The following is a 16,763-nucleotide window of genomic DNA, read 5'->3' on the forward strand; positions in this document are numbered from 1 at the left end:
CTCTTAGAGATCTTTCCTAACCAGTTCTATGATTGTCAAAATACCTCTTAACGACCCCTTCCACTGTGAATAACCATTTGCAGCCAAAGGGTGCTTTATACCCCACCACCATGATGGGTGAGAGAGCTTTTTCCTGGTGTTGTTGGAGAAGGATGGGCTCTCCTGCTCTCTTTTTAGAAGACTGACAGTCTTAGAAGACACTTTGCTCTTCATGCCAATAGAAAAAGATCTTCCCAGGACACTGAAGACAACATCCTCACTTCAGGTTCTGGCTACCCTCCATTATTCAAGGAGACTTCATTCAGCTTTCAGATACTTCCCAGTGATCAAGATGTTTTGACTAAGTTCCCTTCCAAAGCCTTTCCTATCTGGCATGACACAGAGAAGAAGAGAAGTGCATAATTAAGCAACATGATACAGTAAGTTTTGCGTTACTTGCAGTTAACGAAGCCTTCAGGGAAGCTTCTGAGGCACAAGTCCAAGCCATAAGTGGCTGCAACTTTTGCTCAAGAAGTGCAAAATTCCTCCAAATATGCAGTGCCTCAGGTGTCTGACACCTAACAGAAAATGGCATTTACAAATAGGAACAAATTCTTTTTGTGCTTTGCTTGGGTGTTAATGGCATTGTTTTTACATTACTGAAAATTAATAGGGAATTGATGACATTTTCCCCTATCACGGTGTTAGATTTAACATTCTGTTTGATGTTTTAGCAAAGCGGAAAATTTGCCAAGAAAAAAAATGTCATTTCAGTCAAAACCTCGTCATATTTTCCAGAGAAAGAAATAAACCCTGCTGAAGTTATTCAAAGAAAGAACGAATGTGACTGCTTATATAAATAAGATAACACAGAGCTCGTTTTAGAGAAAAAAGAAAGCAACATAGAATAAAGAATAATCTCTCTTTAGTAGGCTGGAGGAGAGAAGCAGGGGTTTTTTTTGAACATTGTAGTAGAGAATGGCTGGGTAAAATACATGGGGGGTGTGGGAGATCAGTGCAGCAAAAGCAGCAGGAGCCAGGAGTCACAGTTGTAGCAGGAACAATACCACTGTAGGCAGATGAGGACACCCTGGAAGATGCTCTGATTTGCTTCTCAGCCACAGATCAATGCTCAACTAACCATTGAATCATGTCCCATACTCTCTGAACTGTACTCTGGCAGTCTAAAAAGTCTGCCATATATTTTACTTCTAAACTGATCAACACTGACAAGGAAAAGCATGTGGACTCGGACAAAGCCTGAAAGTAGGAACAACCACACCTGCCAACATCAACTTGCCTTCTAAAGGCTTGTGATCCAAAGCTTTTACAGAAGGTGATCCAAATACTTTCCAACATCACAGAATAAAGTCATAGAGTAATTTAGGTTGGAGAGGATCTTTGGAAACCATCTGGCCCAACACCATGCTCATTGCAGGGCTAACTTTGAAGTGACATTAGGATGATTGCCATTCCCTGGAAGAAGCCTTAGTAAAAATCCACATGGAAAGGAGACAAACTATGGCAGAACTGATAAAAAAAGAAAGCTGATCAAGACTGAAGCAATGTACACAGTTTTTAAATCATTCTTGTATTTAATCCTGGATTAACTAATTATTGAATGTTCTAGGCCCTGGCATCTCATTCCTTTTTGGAAAGAATTACTGTAAATGCAAAAAAGGGTCAGGCAAATAGTTTAGTATCTGAGATGCTCCCCACCCTGGTCTGCTTGGAGTGACTTTTGCTTTCTGGCAGCTGTCTGCATGCCAAGTGTTTTCCCAATAACTGTCAGCATCCTGCCTGCACGTCGGCTGGGCGCCAGCTGCCAGGGAGGTGAAGGGGGACATTATTCATCTGGGACATCAGCAAACCCTGCAGGGAGAGGCAGGCCTCCAAGCAGCTGTTTAGCAGCAGGAGCTGAGGTGGAAGTAACTGAGAATAAATACATAAATAATCACACCCCACTGTCTCTTCTCTTTTGTACTTCCTGCTCCAAAAAAAAAAAAAAAGAGGACAGGGACAGACAGGTGAAGAGGGGGGAGATACTAGTGAAAAACAATGTTAGATCATCCCCCATATGGGAATAATTTCTCAGTTTATAAATGTTTACTAGAGGTGTTAAATTGCTTCATATGTAACTGCAGCTTGCCAGGGTGTACCCTGTTAGACGTCTCGCCCCAGCTCATTGTCTCTGCAGGGTATTTCAGTGAGGAAAGTGGTCATTTGGCACATTGGTCTCTTGCCTAAACTGAATTTTCAAAAGCTTACAGGCTGTTACACACACTTCTCCATTACATTTATGGATTGCCATGCCATCAATAGAAAAAATATTGCCCAAATGTTTCTTAGTGTTAAATACATAGCACATATTGTACTCCACCATGTGGCACTTTCTGTGAAACTTGGGAGAACCATGAGCTCAACATATTTTTCCATCTGGCTGCTAGAACCATAAACTTTCCCAATCAGTTTCTGCCATTTTTTTTCTCCTATCTGCAACTTCACAGAAAATTGCAGAAATTTGGTTTGGAATTAGCAAAACAACCAACCAACCAACAAAAACTACATCCCAACCCCATCCCCCAAACAACAATAACTAGAAAAAGACATCCAAAAAAAGACCCTAATTAGGCCAAGAGTTAAATTTAAAAAGACAGGGATTAGACAGAGGCTGCAGTTTGTCTTTGGCACAACCCTCCTGGAACATGAGAAGCTGGAAAGTGACCAAGTGACCTACTGCCTACCAATACTTCCTACATCAGTGTCCAGGAACAGTGGCTACTCCCATGGTCTTCCTGGACATTGTCTCTGTAGAAGAACTGCAAGAGACCACCAACTCTTGTGAACAAATAGTCCTGTGGAGACAAGAAAACGTCCTTCTAGCAACGTGAAACTGCTGTGTGGTGAGAAAGCATGGCCTCTGTAGGATAGAAAACCTCCATGCCCCTTTCAGGCAGCTGCTTGCTAATGGACCTTTGGGGTGAGTGAACCTACTGGGATGGGAAAAGATGCAGTGGGCAGAGGACAGTGTCCTCACTTTAAAGAATCTTGCATCCTGGAGCAGGCACGTATTTTTTAGTCAGACTACATGTCTCCTGGAGTCTGCAAGCTCTGAATAGCAGGGAAACACCTGTGGGCTGGCCAGCTTCTTCTCTGCTTCTCTTGTGTGAAAGGATTTGCTTCCTCATGCTGTGACTGTACTGCAGCTTGCAGTGTAAAAATATGCTTCAGGAAAAAAGCACTTTCAGGGATTTTTGGGATGGTGATTCAACAGGTTGCTGTCCTGTTGTCACCAGAGCATTGTAGAAGCACTGAATCAGCTGCAAGCAACGGGAATGTCAGTGTTACAGGAATGGATGGGCTTGTGTGGACAAACTGGAGAATTCACTGACCCCAGCATGGCTTTGAGTAGCAAGGGCACATCACCCAGGGTGAGCAGGGAGAGACACACACCTTACACAGACAGACCAAATTCGGGCAAGGCCTGTAGGACCAAACATCATTCCACAGCAAAGATCCTTCCTCACAGCTAGGCTTTGTCCTTGGCGCTGCTCCTCTTTGCTGTCATTTTGGACACTCCTCTACACTTGCCAGGGCCATTTCTCCACACAGGGTCCTCCCCACTTCAGACCCTGGGCATCTCCTGGTCCATCAGCTGTTGTCTGTCCTGTGGGGTTTCATTGAACCTGCACACCACACTGTAAGTGCTATGGCCACCACTCTGACAGGTCCCATGCAAACAGGAGAATGTGCTTTCTCTCCTGGATGATCGGCCCCAGTGGCAAAAGAGACCTCTCTGCAGGGAGACAGGAGATGAGAGCAGTCTGGTGCATGATTAATTTATATCCTTAAAGGTCTGAAATGCTCCCAAAGACACTAGTATTCCCCAGATAAAAGAGCTGTCCAGATTTTCAACATATCCCCACCTTATTCCCATATCTAATGAAATTAATAGCTGAAGTCTTGTGAAATCCAAAAGTCAAGCAGAGTACTGAATTTAATCTAATACAGAACCTGGGATCATAGTTTGGGAGTCGAAATGTTGCTGTCAGAAGCAGATACAGCCCAAATTTTCATTTCTACTTAAACACTTTTATAATATCCTGAAAGCATAAATGCACCTCAGAGTGGGTGCAGTGCCAACACTGACAGCCTCTTTACACTGCCAAAATATTGACAGGAAGGGCCCTTCAGAGAAATGTGAAAATAAAAATCCCATTCCTCACACCTAACCCCAGTAAAAGTGACACAGTCCAAGAGCTTTCTAGAGTAAATTAGACTGCAGATGGTTCACTGTATCCTTCTGTTTGTGTGTGTAGACCTGTCCAGAGGGAAGTTGTGTGTGCACTGGGAGGAGGATGAAGAATCCACCCAAGTGTTTTAAAAGTAGGCATAAACCCACATTTGTTTTTACACGCTCTTTAGCACTCCAGCTACTGCACCCACCTTTTCCCTGCTGTAAGAGCTGCTGTCTAAGCTGGTGAGGGATCCTTTGAGATGAATAAACACTACCTCCTGCTTCCCATATTTAACTCTTCAGTGGAGAAGGTCTGCTGCCAATTTTTTCCAAATAAGTGCTGGGGTAATAAGGACCAATGTGTGGGACATCCCCCACCCCACCAGCCCTGGCTGAGCCCAACACTGCTCCTGGTGCCCAGCTCATCCCACTGGTGTCCTCAGTCAGGGCAAGGGTCACAGGGCGCAAACACAGGAAAGTGCTTGCTAGAGACTGCACAAGGCACTTCATGGCCAGCTCTCTGTCTGAAGGAAATGTGCTGAACAGGCTGATGGAGCCTTCACAAACCATGGTAAAACTGGCACAGAAAACACAGATGCAGTTTTTTACATTTGTTAGATGATAGCCTCTGTCTCCAGTAGCACGTTTTGCTGACACTACCTCAAATCCTCCACCCCCTCCTACAGATGTGCAGAACTTAGTAGCTAAAAAAGAGAAGTTGGAGACCCAGAACACTGTTACTGTAAAATTAAATTCTTGGAGCCATGCTTGTTTTAAAAATCAGGCAAGCAAAGTAATGCCTGGCTTCAATAAGATTGTTTGGTAACTTAATTGTGGCTACTTACTTCAAGATACACAGGCTAGGAGTCATGTATATGTCCATGTCTTTGCTTTCTGTAATTGCCAATAATATTTCTAAAGCATCTTTTTATTTTTTAATTTTCCTGATGCAAGTGGTAAATGGAAGGCTTTAAGGACTGTTATACCTTCTTCTTAGGGAATTTAAGAATTCTTAGGTAAAAGAACCACAATTTTTTCCCAGGGCAGTTCAAATCAGTTGACATGGGGTCTGAAAAAATGCCTTAACTCCAAGGTGTCAGGAGGGATTACGCAAACAGCAGAAAAAGGCTTTGGTTTAAACTTCGCTTTACATGTGCGATACGGTATTTACAGCTTAAAGACAGAACTAGGAGACCTGCTCCAAAATGACAAAATTTTATAGGCTAATAAATTGTTAGATAGCTTATCAGTAAATGTAATGTCAAATTGGAGAGGACAGCCCAGTGGTTGCTGAATATGAATATGAATATTAGTTGTTGCTCTTAAGAAATTTATTATTTTGGTGATTTCAATCTACTTGTCTGTAGTATTTTCACTGTCTTTCCACTAAACTGCTACATTCTATTGCTCTCCCTTTGAAGAGGAATGTGAAGCAGGCAGGGCTCCTGCAGGGGGGCATCCCAAATGTGCTTGTTAGCAAGATGATGTTGTATTTACCTTCCTATAAATTGTCAGTGGGATTTCCATGACTCTGGGTATTAAAAAAACAAGATGAGTATTATATTTCACCATCTAGAAGCATTCCGATTTTGGAATGAATATTTTGCTTAATAATTAACAGAGGCCTAATAAGCGATGGAAAAAAAATGACAGCAGCAGCAGTGTTGGTGCACACGTGAGTTGAAGGGGTCTCCCGGTGGCTGGGCACTCTGAAGTGTGTCTGTGGCCAGGCAGGACATGGCTGTGAGTGGGATAGTGGGACTTGAAGGGAGTGAGAAGCAGCTGCATCCATGTGGATGGGTTGAGGTGCCTCTGCACAGCTCAGTTCCACAATTCGCTTTCTAAAGTGAAGAAGAGTTTTAATTTCTATACCTTCTAGAGTATTGCTAGGAGTGGCTGTGGAAGTTGGGTCACCTGAGTTCTTAAACTCACTGAGCTGGGCACAACAGGGGCACATCAGCACAGGCTGCAAACAAATATTTGCTGCTTGCAAGGACTATGGCATGTAGCATATGTTATATAAATTGCGTATCCAGACAAGTGTGTATTTACCAAATCCACTTCCCACAAGGCAAATGTGTCCTTAAACATGAAGATATGAAAACAAAAAACCCTGAGCTAATGACATTCAAACCCCCACGTATTTCATATATAAATATCCATGCAAAAATGCTAGCTGGAATACCTGTGTATTCGCTGTGAGCAGAAACATGAACACCATGCCCCAGACAGTTTTGTGAAATAAATTTTGTCTTCAGTTTCAGTTTAATAGCTCAAGATCTTTCTGCCAGATGTATGAATGGCTTTGGGAGGAAAGACACAGGAAGGAAAATGAAGATGTGATCAACCTAGGAAATGGTTCTTGGGAAACCTTCCAGCATCATGAGCAAGCAAACACAAGAGTGCATTAGCACAGCACACTGTCTGATGAACGCTCCAGCGGCTGGTTCATGGGACACAATGCTTTGTTTCACTCAGAAACAGACATTTGTGGCACAGGAGAAAGCAAATGCATGTAACAGACACAACTTTAAAGGTTTTTAGCAGAGGCTCGTGACATTTTACCAAAGAACAAATGCCTTGTGGATGTACTAAGAGAGATGTCAGGACCTGAAATGAATTGATGGACCACAGTCATAGCTAATTGACAGTGACATGTTTTGCTTTGCACTGTTTGGACTGGAAATGACATCTTGAGAAATTAAACTGAGGCCACCATGCTCAAAATCACAGTTTTTCAGCTGTTCTAAGAATCCCTTTCAAGAATAGCACTGCATGCTACATTATGTGTCCCTATCTCTAATTTTGAACTAGTTGCAAACAGACAAAAGCATCGATTAAATGTGTCAAGAGTATTAAACTCAAAGATGCTGAATACACCAAATAGTGCAAAGGAATTGTACACAGAGAAGCAGGGCAGCTAGAAAAATTAATTTGGAACAGCAGTAAGATTTCAACACAAACAAAGAAAAGCTATTGTATCAAAGATGAAATGTAGAGTTGTAACAACAGGAGCTCATAAAGATGAAGGCTTGGGAATAATGGGGTGGAAGGTAATATTGGTGCTGTGTAAACAGAGGCATCATACACACATGTGACAATGTACACTACTCTTCACATAGAACTTGTAAAAATGCATCTCACATTAGCTCCAGATTACTGGCACTCTGGTGCTTGAAAGAGGGGGAGCAATGCTTCTGGAAAGTGGATTGGATGTGTGATTGGAGAAGCATTGCTCGGGAAAAGGCTGCTTGCAATGACTGCAATTACAAAGTAATGCTAGTAGGACAGAAATCCCCACCAAGCAGAGACGGGTATTACCTCTGAGATATACCACAGGGCAAAGCCAGAGCACTGGGAGTCTCTCACAAAAAAAGAAGTGGTATTTCAGGAGCAAATCAGGCTGCAAGCATCAGGATCACAGAATCATAGAATAGTTTGTATTGGAAGGGACCTTAAAGGTCATCTAGTTCCAACCCCCTTGTCATGAGCAGGGACACCTCACAATAGACCAGGTTGTTCAAAGCACCATCTAGTGCTGAACACAGCCAAGGATGGGGCATCCACACCTTCTCTGGGCAACCTGTTCCCATGCCTCACCACCCTCACAATAGAGGAAAAAAATCTACCCTCATTCAGTTTAAAGCCATTCCCCCTTGTCCTATCACTACATGCCCTTGCAAAACTCTGTTGTAGTTCCCTTTAGGTACTTGAAGGTCCTGTAAGGTCTCCCTGGAGCCTTCTCATCTCTAGGCTGAACGATGCTAACTCTCTCAGCCTATCTTCACAGGAGAGGTGCTTCAGCCCCCTGACGATTATCATGGCCCCCCTTTGGACTCGCTCTAACAGGTCCATGTCCTTCTTATACTGGGTGCCCCAGAGCTGGCTGCAGCATTGCAGGTGTGGTCTCACCAGAGTGGAGCAGAGGGGCAGAATGCCCTCCCTTGCCCTGCTGGCCACGCTGCTTTGGATGCAACCCAGGACGTGCATCAGGGCTGTGAGAGCATACTGCTGGCTTATGTCAAGCCTCTCGTCCCCCCAACACCACCAAGTCCTTCTTCTCAGGGCTGCTCTTGGTCTGGTCATCTGGGCTTAGTGGCTATTGCGAGGGTAGTCCAATGGGATCAGGGTCTAAGTCAGGCAGGCTAGTGAATTAGAGCCACTGTTTAAAATGAAGGTGAGTTGACAGAGAAGCAAGAAAAACCAAGGGAGAAGATCTGTTATCCCTTTTATTGGGAGTCTGGAGGCTAAAAAGAACCTGAGAAGGAGGCATTTGCTGTTGCATGAAGGGTCTAGACTGGAAACAATGACTGCATGGCATAATGTGCACCTGAGACCTGATACAAACCCACCAGTCAGGCCAGTCTTTTCACCACTTCCAAGAATCCTTGGAGTCAACAGGACTACGCTGCCCTGACTCAGATACTTGTCACCCCCTGAGGCCAACCTGCTTGCCCCAGTATTGATCCAGACAGCCCAGTTTTCAAGACCAACTGGTGCTCCTCACCTGACCACCTTGGTGCCGTTCCTCATGACCTGCATGTCCACCATGCAGCCACCCATGACGTAAGCAGCCAGGTTCAACTCGGAGAACTCAGCCTGGAGTGGAGCAAAAGGACAAAGTGTTACTCAGGGGCGGCAGAGACACAAACACATGAACACAGACGCAGAGTTTTCTTTGTCTGGAATGTGCCTTTCCTTCTTTTTTCAATATTTTTTTCCTTTCTGTGAGGCAACTGGAGATCCAATTATAGCTGGTTTGCCCTGAGAGACTGCAGAAGTATTTATGGCTCCCACACTCGAGGTGTAAAAGTATACAGGATTAGGCTTATTGCAGTAATGAGTACTGAAGGAATTAAGAAAGAGCAAGCTGAAAAATGCACACAGGAAAGAATAATAATAATATTAATAAAAAGAGGTAAGGTCATTTGAATTCAAATGCCAAGTTTCCACTTGGAGACATCAATTTAGAATTATTTCTGAGTTGGCTGCTGTGCCACTGGCTAGCTATAAATCTAATACAAAAGATTTAAACCTTTTTAAACCTCATTATGTTGCAGGAAGGTGATAAGCAGAGGTCACCTGATGTGATTTGCTTATTAAGATTTTTACTATTAAAGAGTTAGCAAAGCTGGGCAGGCTATAAACAGAGCTGCTCAATCATTAAAACACTTTGTATTTTAAAAGAGGCACGACTTACAAGGCTGGAAGGGTTGGCAAGGGATATTTCAGCCGTGGGGAGCAAAAGGCACAGGGGTGATTGTGACTGCAGAAGTTGTCAGTGAAGGTCAGGACACAAATCAGAGTGACTGGCTGGGTGAGAGATGTGATAATCCTGACTGGAGAGCTAGCAAGGCTTGGTGGTCTCAGGCCACTCTCAGTAGGAGGATGGCAGGATTACCTGATCAGTTAGTCTTGTGCTTCAAATCCTAACTCTGGTCTTGATAAGCAAATGAGTAAACCTTGAACTAGAATATCCTATTGCCATGCAGATCCTCCCTTTCTAACATGATGCAGATTCAAAATCTGATATTAAATTAGTGCCTGTGATATAAATATAAATATAAACAAACAGGTTTAATTTGTTGAGGCAGAAAATATAGTCTTCTCCCTTTGAGCAGTTTTTTTCCCCTTCCTTTTTCAGGCATTTTTTCTGACTTAGTATGATGAGGACTGGGCAGAAGTAAAATCATCTTCTAACCAGTAGCTATCTATTACCAAAACACTCAGATGGTGCTGCTAACACTTATGATTTTATTGAGATTCTTGTACTGTTTAATGTTCTTCTGCTACTTCTATTACCTGGAACCAAAAGATAGTGCCAGGAACAACTTTTATACATTAAAAAAAGGAAAAAAAAGGCAGGGGAAAAAAAAAAAAAAGCATGTTTTGTCCTCATGAACTCATGGAAAAAACTTGCCAATGGAGAACTAGTGCACCTGTAAAGGCTCAAAGGCCAGATGACAAACGAAAAAATAATTTCCAACTTTCTTCTTTTAAAATCCATGTAATTTTAAAGCAATGGCTGCGGACTGGTGACCCGATGATGTAATGAGATTTCATGTCTGTGGCCCTGCGTAAACTTTTTAAAGCAACACCCTTACACGATCTTACATCATTGTAACTCCTAATTACAATGAAAAGAGGGGGAAAATTCCTGTTGCCAAGAAATAAATGCTACTTCAAACACAAACACATACACACACAGACACACTCAAAGGGAGGGATTGGCAGTGGTTCAGGTGACTGCCTGGGTTTTACTCATGAGAGATTGCGCTGTGTTGCCTTGGCCACAGCCACGCTTCTTCAGTGACCCTATCAGATCAGAGATAAGAGAACATGTACCCCTAAAAGGCACCTGCCTTTTATACATTCAAAAAAATCTCAGGAGATCTAGGGAGAGAGGAGTCCACCTTGGACAAATTCAATAAGATCAGATGCTTTGGGCACCATCAGTGATCTCCCCACTGGGTCAAGGCACGCTTGCTAGTTTACACGTTAGCTCCAGAGGTTGTGTGGATCGGGGAGATGAAAGGATGTTTTTCCCACCTCTGTGTCTCCATATGCCTCAGAGATGTCCTGCTCTGAAAGCAGAGTGCTGTAGAGCTGGACCTCCAGCTTCTGCTGCTGAGGAATGCACTATCTGATGTGAACACCAGCGCAAGAAAGGGAAGTTTTAGGTCTGTGTTTTCATGATTTTTATGCTTTTCTACCATAATTTTTTTTCCATAATGGTTTGTAGTAAAGAGCTTAACACTCCTCTTTGCTGGGGGTGAAAACGGACAATCTTCATTCGATGAGGGGCACTTACAGTCTAACTAAGTTGGTGTGACAGGCGTTTCCCTGAAGAAGTCAGGCCAAACAAAGCTGTGCTCAGACACCTGACCTGCAAACAGGCCTGAGAACCCCCCGAGCTGGTGAGTACTTCATGCCAAACTGCCAGGACCAATTTCAGGCCCTGCTAATGTCAAGAGCCAGAAGAAAAGGAGAAATCCCCTTTGGCAACCATTGTCCAGGGAACCCTGGCAAGGAGAGAGAAGTGTAGAGAGGGTCTGGGGGATTCAGCTATCTCACCCCCAAAACACCCAGACCTACAATCAGAGCTGAGGGACAATCCTGACCTTTTCCTGGCATTCACTTCTGCTTTAACAGACAAAGTTAAGGAATGCTGCTGCTTTCATGTAGCTGCTTTGTCCCATCCAACAGGCTGCTGCTAGCTGGCATTTGGAAGAAGGCTAAAACCTTCAGTCAGCAGAAATTGTTTCCTGTTGATTTTCCAGTGCTCCCTGTATTTTTAACTTTGTGGGTTTTGTAGCCTGATGACTTCCCTTGGCTGGGATTTCAACTCTGAGATCATCTCCAGGCTGAGTTTACCTTGCAGACAAAGAGGTTTTTGAAAGCAGCCCATGCAGATACAGTGACAGGTAACTATGCATAAAACAGGAGAGCCCAGCTCCCCGTGGCCTTGCAGAGTCATTTGCATTAGGAATCATGGAACAGAAGAAGGCACTGCATTAGCCTGGTGGTGTTTTATACTCGCTTTGAAACAGTGCCAGTGGCTGCAAAAACATTCAGGGCAAGAGCAAACCATGTGTGACAAATGTGACACAATCTGTCTTGAAGAACAATGTAACACAGACTGTGGGAGTAGAAATATTTCATACCTCTGTGAGGCTCAGATATGAGATGATGCCCACAGCTACTTTGATCATAGTTTTGTCAAAAATGCCTACTTCAGGTATTAAGAATCAGAGAACTCTCCAGATCATTTGGACTAAACCTTAAGGTACTCTCAGTTTCCATCAGTGTTCTCTGTGTGCTGGAGATCTTTTTGGTGAGCTATTTTAGAGTGTCTGTTTCTGTTTCGTGATATTAAAACAAGGATGATTTTGCCATTTTAAATCATGAAATGGTAGAAATGCCTGGCTTGGTAGCTATGCCTGTTAGTGATTCAAGGGAAGCACATGCTCAAGGTGTATTTTAAGCATTCTTCATAGAATAACAGAAAGTTGTGTTGGAAGGACTTCAAGACATCACACAGTCTTTCCCTCTTTCCTAAGGCATTACCATCTCTGCCTCTGCCGTTGTGTGCAGATACTACATAACCTCTTCTGTCTTCCATAGATGAGGAACCTCCTCAGGCAGTCTGTACCTTAATAACCACAGAAAATTTTCCCAATGCCCAACCTAAATCTCTCCCTTTACCTTTTAAGACAGCAATTATTTTGTGTCCGTTATGTCTTCCTGCAGAACCCGAAGGCTTATTCCTGAAAGACTTGTACATCCTTCTTCCATTTTTTTTTTCCTAGACAAAACTAGCCCCATTCTTGTAAGATTTTCTCGTAGATGACGTTTTTCAGTGAATTGATCAGAGTTGTTGCTGTCACCAGGATTCTCTCTGGAAAGTCCACAACTCCCTTCATTTGCAATACTGCCAACCATATGTTTGAGTATGGATTTGTCATACATGCAGCAGTGTGACTGCTTTCTAGCTCACATTCTGGCTGAGATCCACTGTAATCCTTGTGTTGCTTTGTCTAGGCTGCTGACTAGCCTGGTCCGTGCCATGGCTTAGGCACTTGGGCTGAGGAGTTGCTACTGTATAATCAAATCACATGCATTCCTCAGTGGATTTCATGCCTTATTTTTTGGTGGATCTTCCAATATGTACAAGGAAGAGCCCACATCAGGCTGCATTCCTAAAGCAGCACATTTCACTCCAACCATTGCAAGCATCTCAAGGGGAAAGCAAGCAATCCCTAAATCCTGCACAGGCAGAATGGTGGGCAGATAGTACGGGTGCCAGTGGGATGAGGGTTGGGGCTATGCATGCTTGGTGCACAAGCATGCAGCACTGGAGATTACACATCCTGATTCCCCATGTCTCTTCCTGAGACATCTTTCCTTGGGGAGGCACCCTGCTCCCCACCTGCCCCCAGTACCAGGATTGATCTCTGGGAGAAAAGAATGGAGAGAGTCCATCTGTGATGGGAATGCTGCTTTGTGGCTTCAACAGCAGCTTCCACAAGTGCTCTTCACAAGTCCTGAAGCTAGGATGCATTCTCCCAGAGACAATGCTGGTGCTGAAGGTCCAGATGCCTTCCCCTGCGTGAACACCTTTTGGTGCATCAGCTCTGGTGGCATTCAGAATTGTCTCTTGAATTTTCATTTCAGAAGTTATGTGACTGTCTGAAAATCTGAGGTTTAGAAAAAGCGCATTTCTAAATATTTTGATCCCAGGAAATGGCTCAAAACCATAAACTCTGTAAACCTCCAAAAGCCAATGAAAATTAAAAAAAAAAAAAAGAAGAGAGTATTTTTTTTAATTTAAGAAAATAATGACTTTAGAGTCATTCTTGCTAGTTCTCCAGGTCCCTTTATTCATGGTTTCTGAATGCTTGCATGTGGCAAAGCTAGGAGAACTGCTGTTGCTGTTATTGAACTGCTTTCTGGCATTCAGTTGGAAAAAAACCCAAGCCCTAAACATATAATGAACAAAAATTATACAGTTGTTTGACAAGAGGCTAATTTTCCTTTCATCACACACAGACCTGTCAGACTACCTTTTGAAAGGACCATTTTACGCCACACATGAAAATACCTCTTTAGGGCGGGAAATACAAAGGAGCTGGAATTCATGATTTGTATTACAATTATCTTCTGTGACTGCCAAGTACAACTTTTTTCCTGACAATGCTGCCAATGGAGTCGTAATCTATACCACAAGACTTTTCCAGAAGCATGTACATAGGAGTTCACTGAATAATCATTCCCTGAAAATAAACTGAACAGTGGGAACAAGTGAATGAGCTGTGCAAGAAGAATGTGTGTCAGACGGACAGACGGACCCACCTCATCACAGCAGGAAATGGTGGGAAGGAGACGGGTGAACAAACAGGAATAAAAGTGTAGATGGACCTTCTGGCCTCATGGCTCCCCTGTCACACTTTTCACCCCACTCCACCATCATTAGCCAGTGTCAGGAAAGATGTCTCTGAACATATTCAAATTCCTTTGGGAAATACCTGCAGGAAAGGTACCCTGAAGGTGGTGGACTCTCTCTAAGAGGTGCTGCTTGCTCTTGTCTGCTGTGTCTCCCACTGGGCCATGCAGGGCACAGGGCTGGAACAGCCCATTAGAGCCATACGGTCTAACCTCTCACTATGCCTGGCACCATGTCATGAAACCGTTTCTTGCACCAGGGTATTTACTAAAAGCACTGATGTCTCCTTTATCCTCTGTTATGGCAGCATAAACAAACTCAACTCTGTCAGTCTCCTCTCATAAGCCAGGTGTCCATGGCCATCCCAATGCCCCTGCTCTGCACACCTCCTGCTTTGTGGACATCACTCTCCCAGAGAGGTGTCAAGTGTCCCACTCATCTGCCCCCCACCGTCAGTGTCACCTACTATCCTGTCTGATGGGTCTGTGGTTGTCCAGGTCTCAGCCCCATCTCTGTTGCCCTCTTCTGCTCGTCTGTGGCTGTGCTGGGGATGCATGGCCACAAGGCATTCACCTTGGGCTTGGGGCATGTCTAATGCCCAAGAAGACCCCCACATGAGGTATGTTATGATCTGTATGGGAAACCCCAGGAATCCTTAGAGCACACAAGATGGGACAGCGCAGAGAGGGTGGGAAAAGAGGTGCTGAATTAGTTTCTCTCTAATGAAGGAAACGATTTGACAGGGCATAAGGCCTATAGTGTAATTCTTCCTCTTCCTCAGTGTACTGTGGTTCCTAATGCCTCCTGTCCTCTGGCCAATGAAGAACTGAGGAGATAGAAGAAAAATTCTTTTTGTAAGAGACTAAAAGCAATGTGGTCCACTCCTGTGGCATGTTAAGATTATTCTTTAAGTTCACCTTAGCCTTCGAGCCATTTATTCAAACTTCTGCTTTTCATTTTGGAAAGAACTTTTTTAGTATTTGTATTTCTAGAGGAAAGAACTGGAGATGCGTACACTGCAGTTCTGAAAGCTAGACATCGCCAGGCAAGTAAAAGCAGCAACGTGGATCAAAATCTAAGCAGCTTATTTTTAGCATAAAATAGAGATAGTATTTTTAGACTCAGCTGTTCCTTAAAGCTTAGGGCTTTACCCAGACTGAGTAAAACTTAAACCATCAGGGTTTTAACGGGAATAGGTCAAATAGATTTTCACTTTTGGATCAGTGTTTCCATCAGTCTCACGAAAGACAATCATTGCTATAGAAGTGGAAAAATATGCAAATAACCAAAACTTAATCCAAACTGCTTCCAAAGAAAAAGGGGCCATGGCTCAGGAGAACACTTGGACTGGCTTTACACCACCAAAGCCTTTCAACTCTCTCCTTGCATCCAGCAGAAAGAAGGCAATAGCACTGCCTGCCTGGTTTCACTAAATGGTGGACAATAATAAATCCTGCAGCCTTTAAAGCACATTAATAAATATGGTTTCAGTGTTACACTGAAGATTAGAAGAGAAGAAACAAAGGTGGAAACAAAGTCAGACTTCACTTTCATTTTAATGGACGACAGGAGAGTGGTGTACCTGCCACAGTGTCCCTGCCAGCCCTCTCCTTATCCAGCACCTTAGCAGGTGCTGCCCACAGTAACCCCTATCTCTTCCTGGGGGTAATGGATGTGGAGAACAAGGGCCTGGGGTTGTTATCGCGGTCATGCAATTCATTCAGTGCTAAAGAACCAGAAAACCTTACTTGAGAGTCCATAAAACCTATTTTCCTACAGGCTGAGACTTGCAGAAGCAGCTCCCTGAGCAGCAGGATGGCATTTAACAGTCTCTTCCCTGTGTATTACCCAGTGTCTAAAATGAACTGAATTCACCTCTTGCAGAAACTTAGCATCTTGAAACATCTGCCTGTTTCTCAAATTCAGCTGAAATGAGCCAATGCTTTCCACAGGGCTGGGTGTGGGGGACAGACAGAGCAGGACAGCAGGATCACACATGTCCTGCATTCCTCAGAGGAGGGGGGAGGCAGCCTGGAGAGCTGGTAGGGTGTACAACCAGATTAGATAACTGACTTCCCGCTGCTGAGGGAGGGAGAGACAGTGCTGCTTTCAGCACTCCTGCTCCATTACAAATAAGTGATGTCATGACTTTCAAGAAAATATCACCTACTATCCTGTTCTTCTTCCCCCACAGATTGCTAAAATGGCTTGCTAAGAAAGAATTAAGATGTAACAAAGATGGATATGAAAGAGGAGGAGAAAAACTTCAGACCAGCTACAGAACATCCTGGAAGAATGGCAAAAGAGTTAGCATGGTCAGTAAAAATAAGGCAGTGGCTTTTTCCCAATGTGGTTTTTCAAGAGTATTTAACATTTGGATATTTCCTTTCATTGCTTTCTGCCATTCAAACTTCTTTGGTATTTAGCTTTTCAGATCAAAAGTGGTTTTTCTCCTATAAAACCTAAAAAAAGTTCCTGGGGCAAACTGTATTTCTGGCTGAGTTAATAATGTGTGGTTATCTGAACCAGGATCAAATGGAAAAATGAAAAACTGAATTAACTTACTAAGCAGACCAAATGGTTCAAGAGGTGCCCAAGAGTCAA

General features: G+C 43.5%; 1 protein-coding gene across 2 annotated transcripts in view; it reads right to left on the reverse strand.

Annotated features, from left to right (window-relative positions):
• Positions 1–16,763, reverse strand: part of SYN3 (synapsin III) — a 189,257-nt gene that overhangs the window by 139,351 nt on the left and 33,143 nt on the right. For both annotated transcript variants that reach the window (XM_048301298.1, XM_048301299.1), the window contains one exon: positions 8,724–8,815. In XM_048301298.1, coding sequence (XP_048157255.1) covers positions 8,724–8,815 — 92 coding nt within the window. The remainder of the gene's footprint in view (positions 1–8,723; positions 8,816–16,763) is intronic.

The sequence above is a fragment of the Corvus hawaiiensis genome, chromosome 4, assembly GCF_020740725.1.
Source record: "Corvus hawaiiensis isolate bCorHaw1 chromosome 4, bCorHaw1.pri.cur, whole genome shotgun sequence".
NCBI classification, from domain to species: domain Eukaryota; kingdom Metazoa; phylum Chordata; class Aves; order Passeriformes; family Corvidae; genus Corvus; species Corvus hawaiiensis.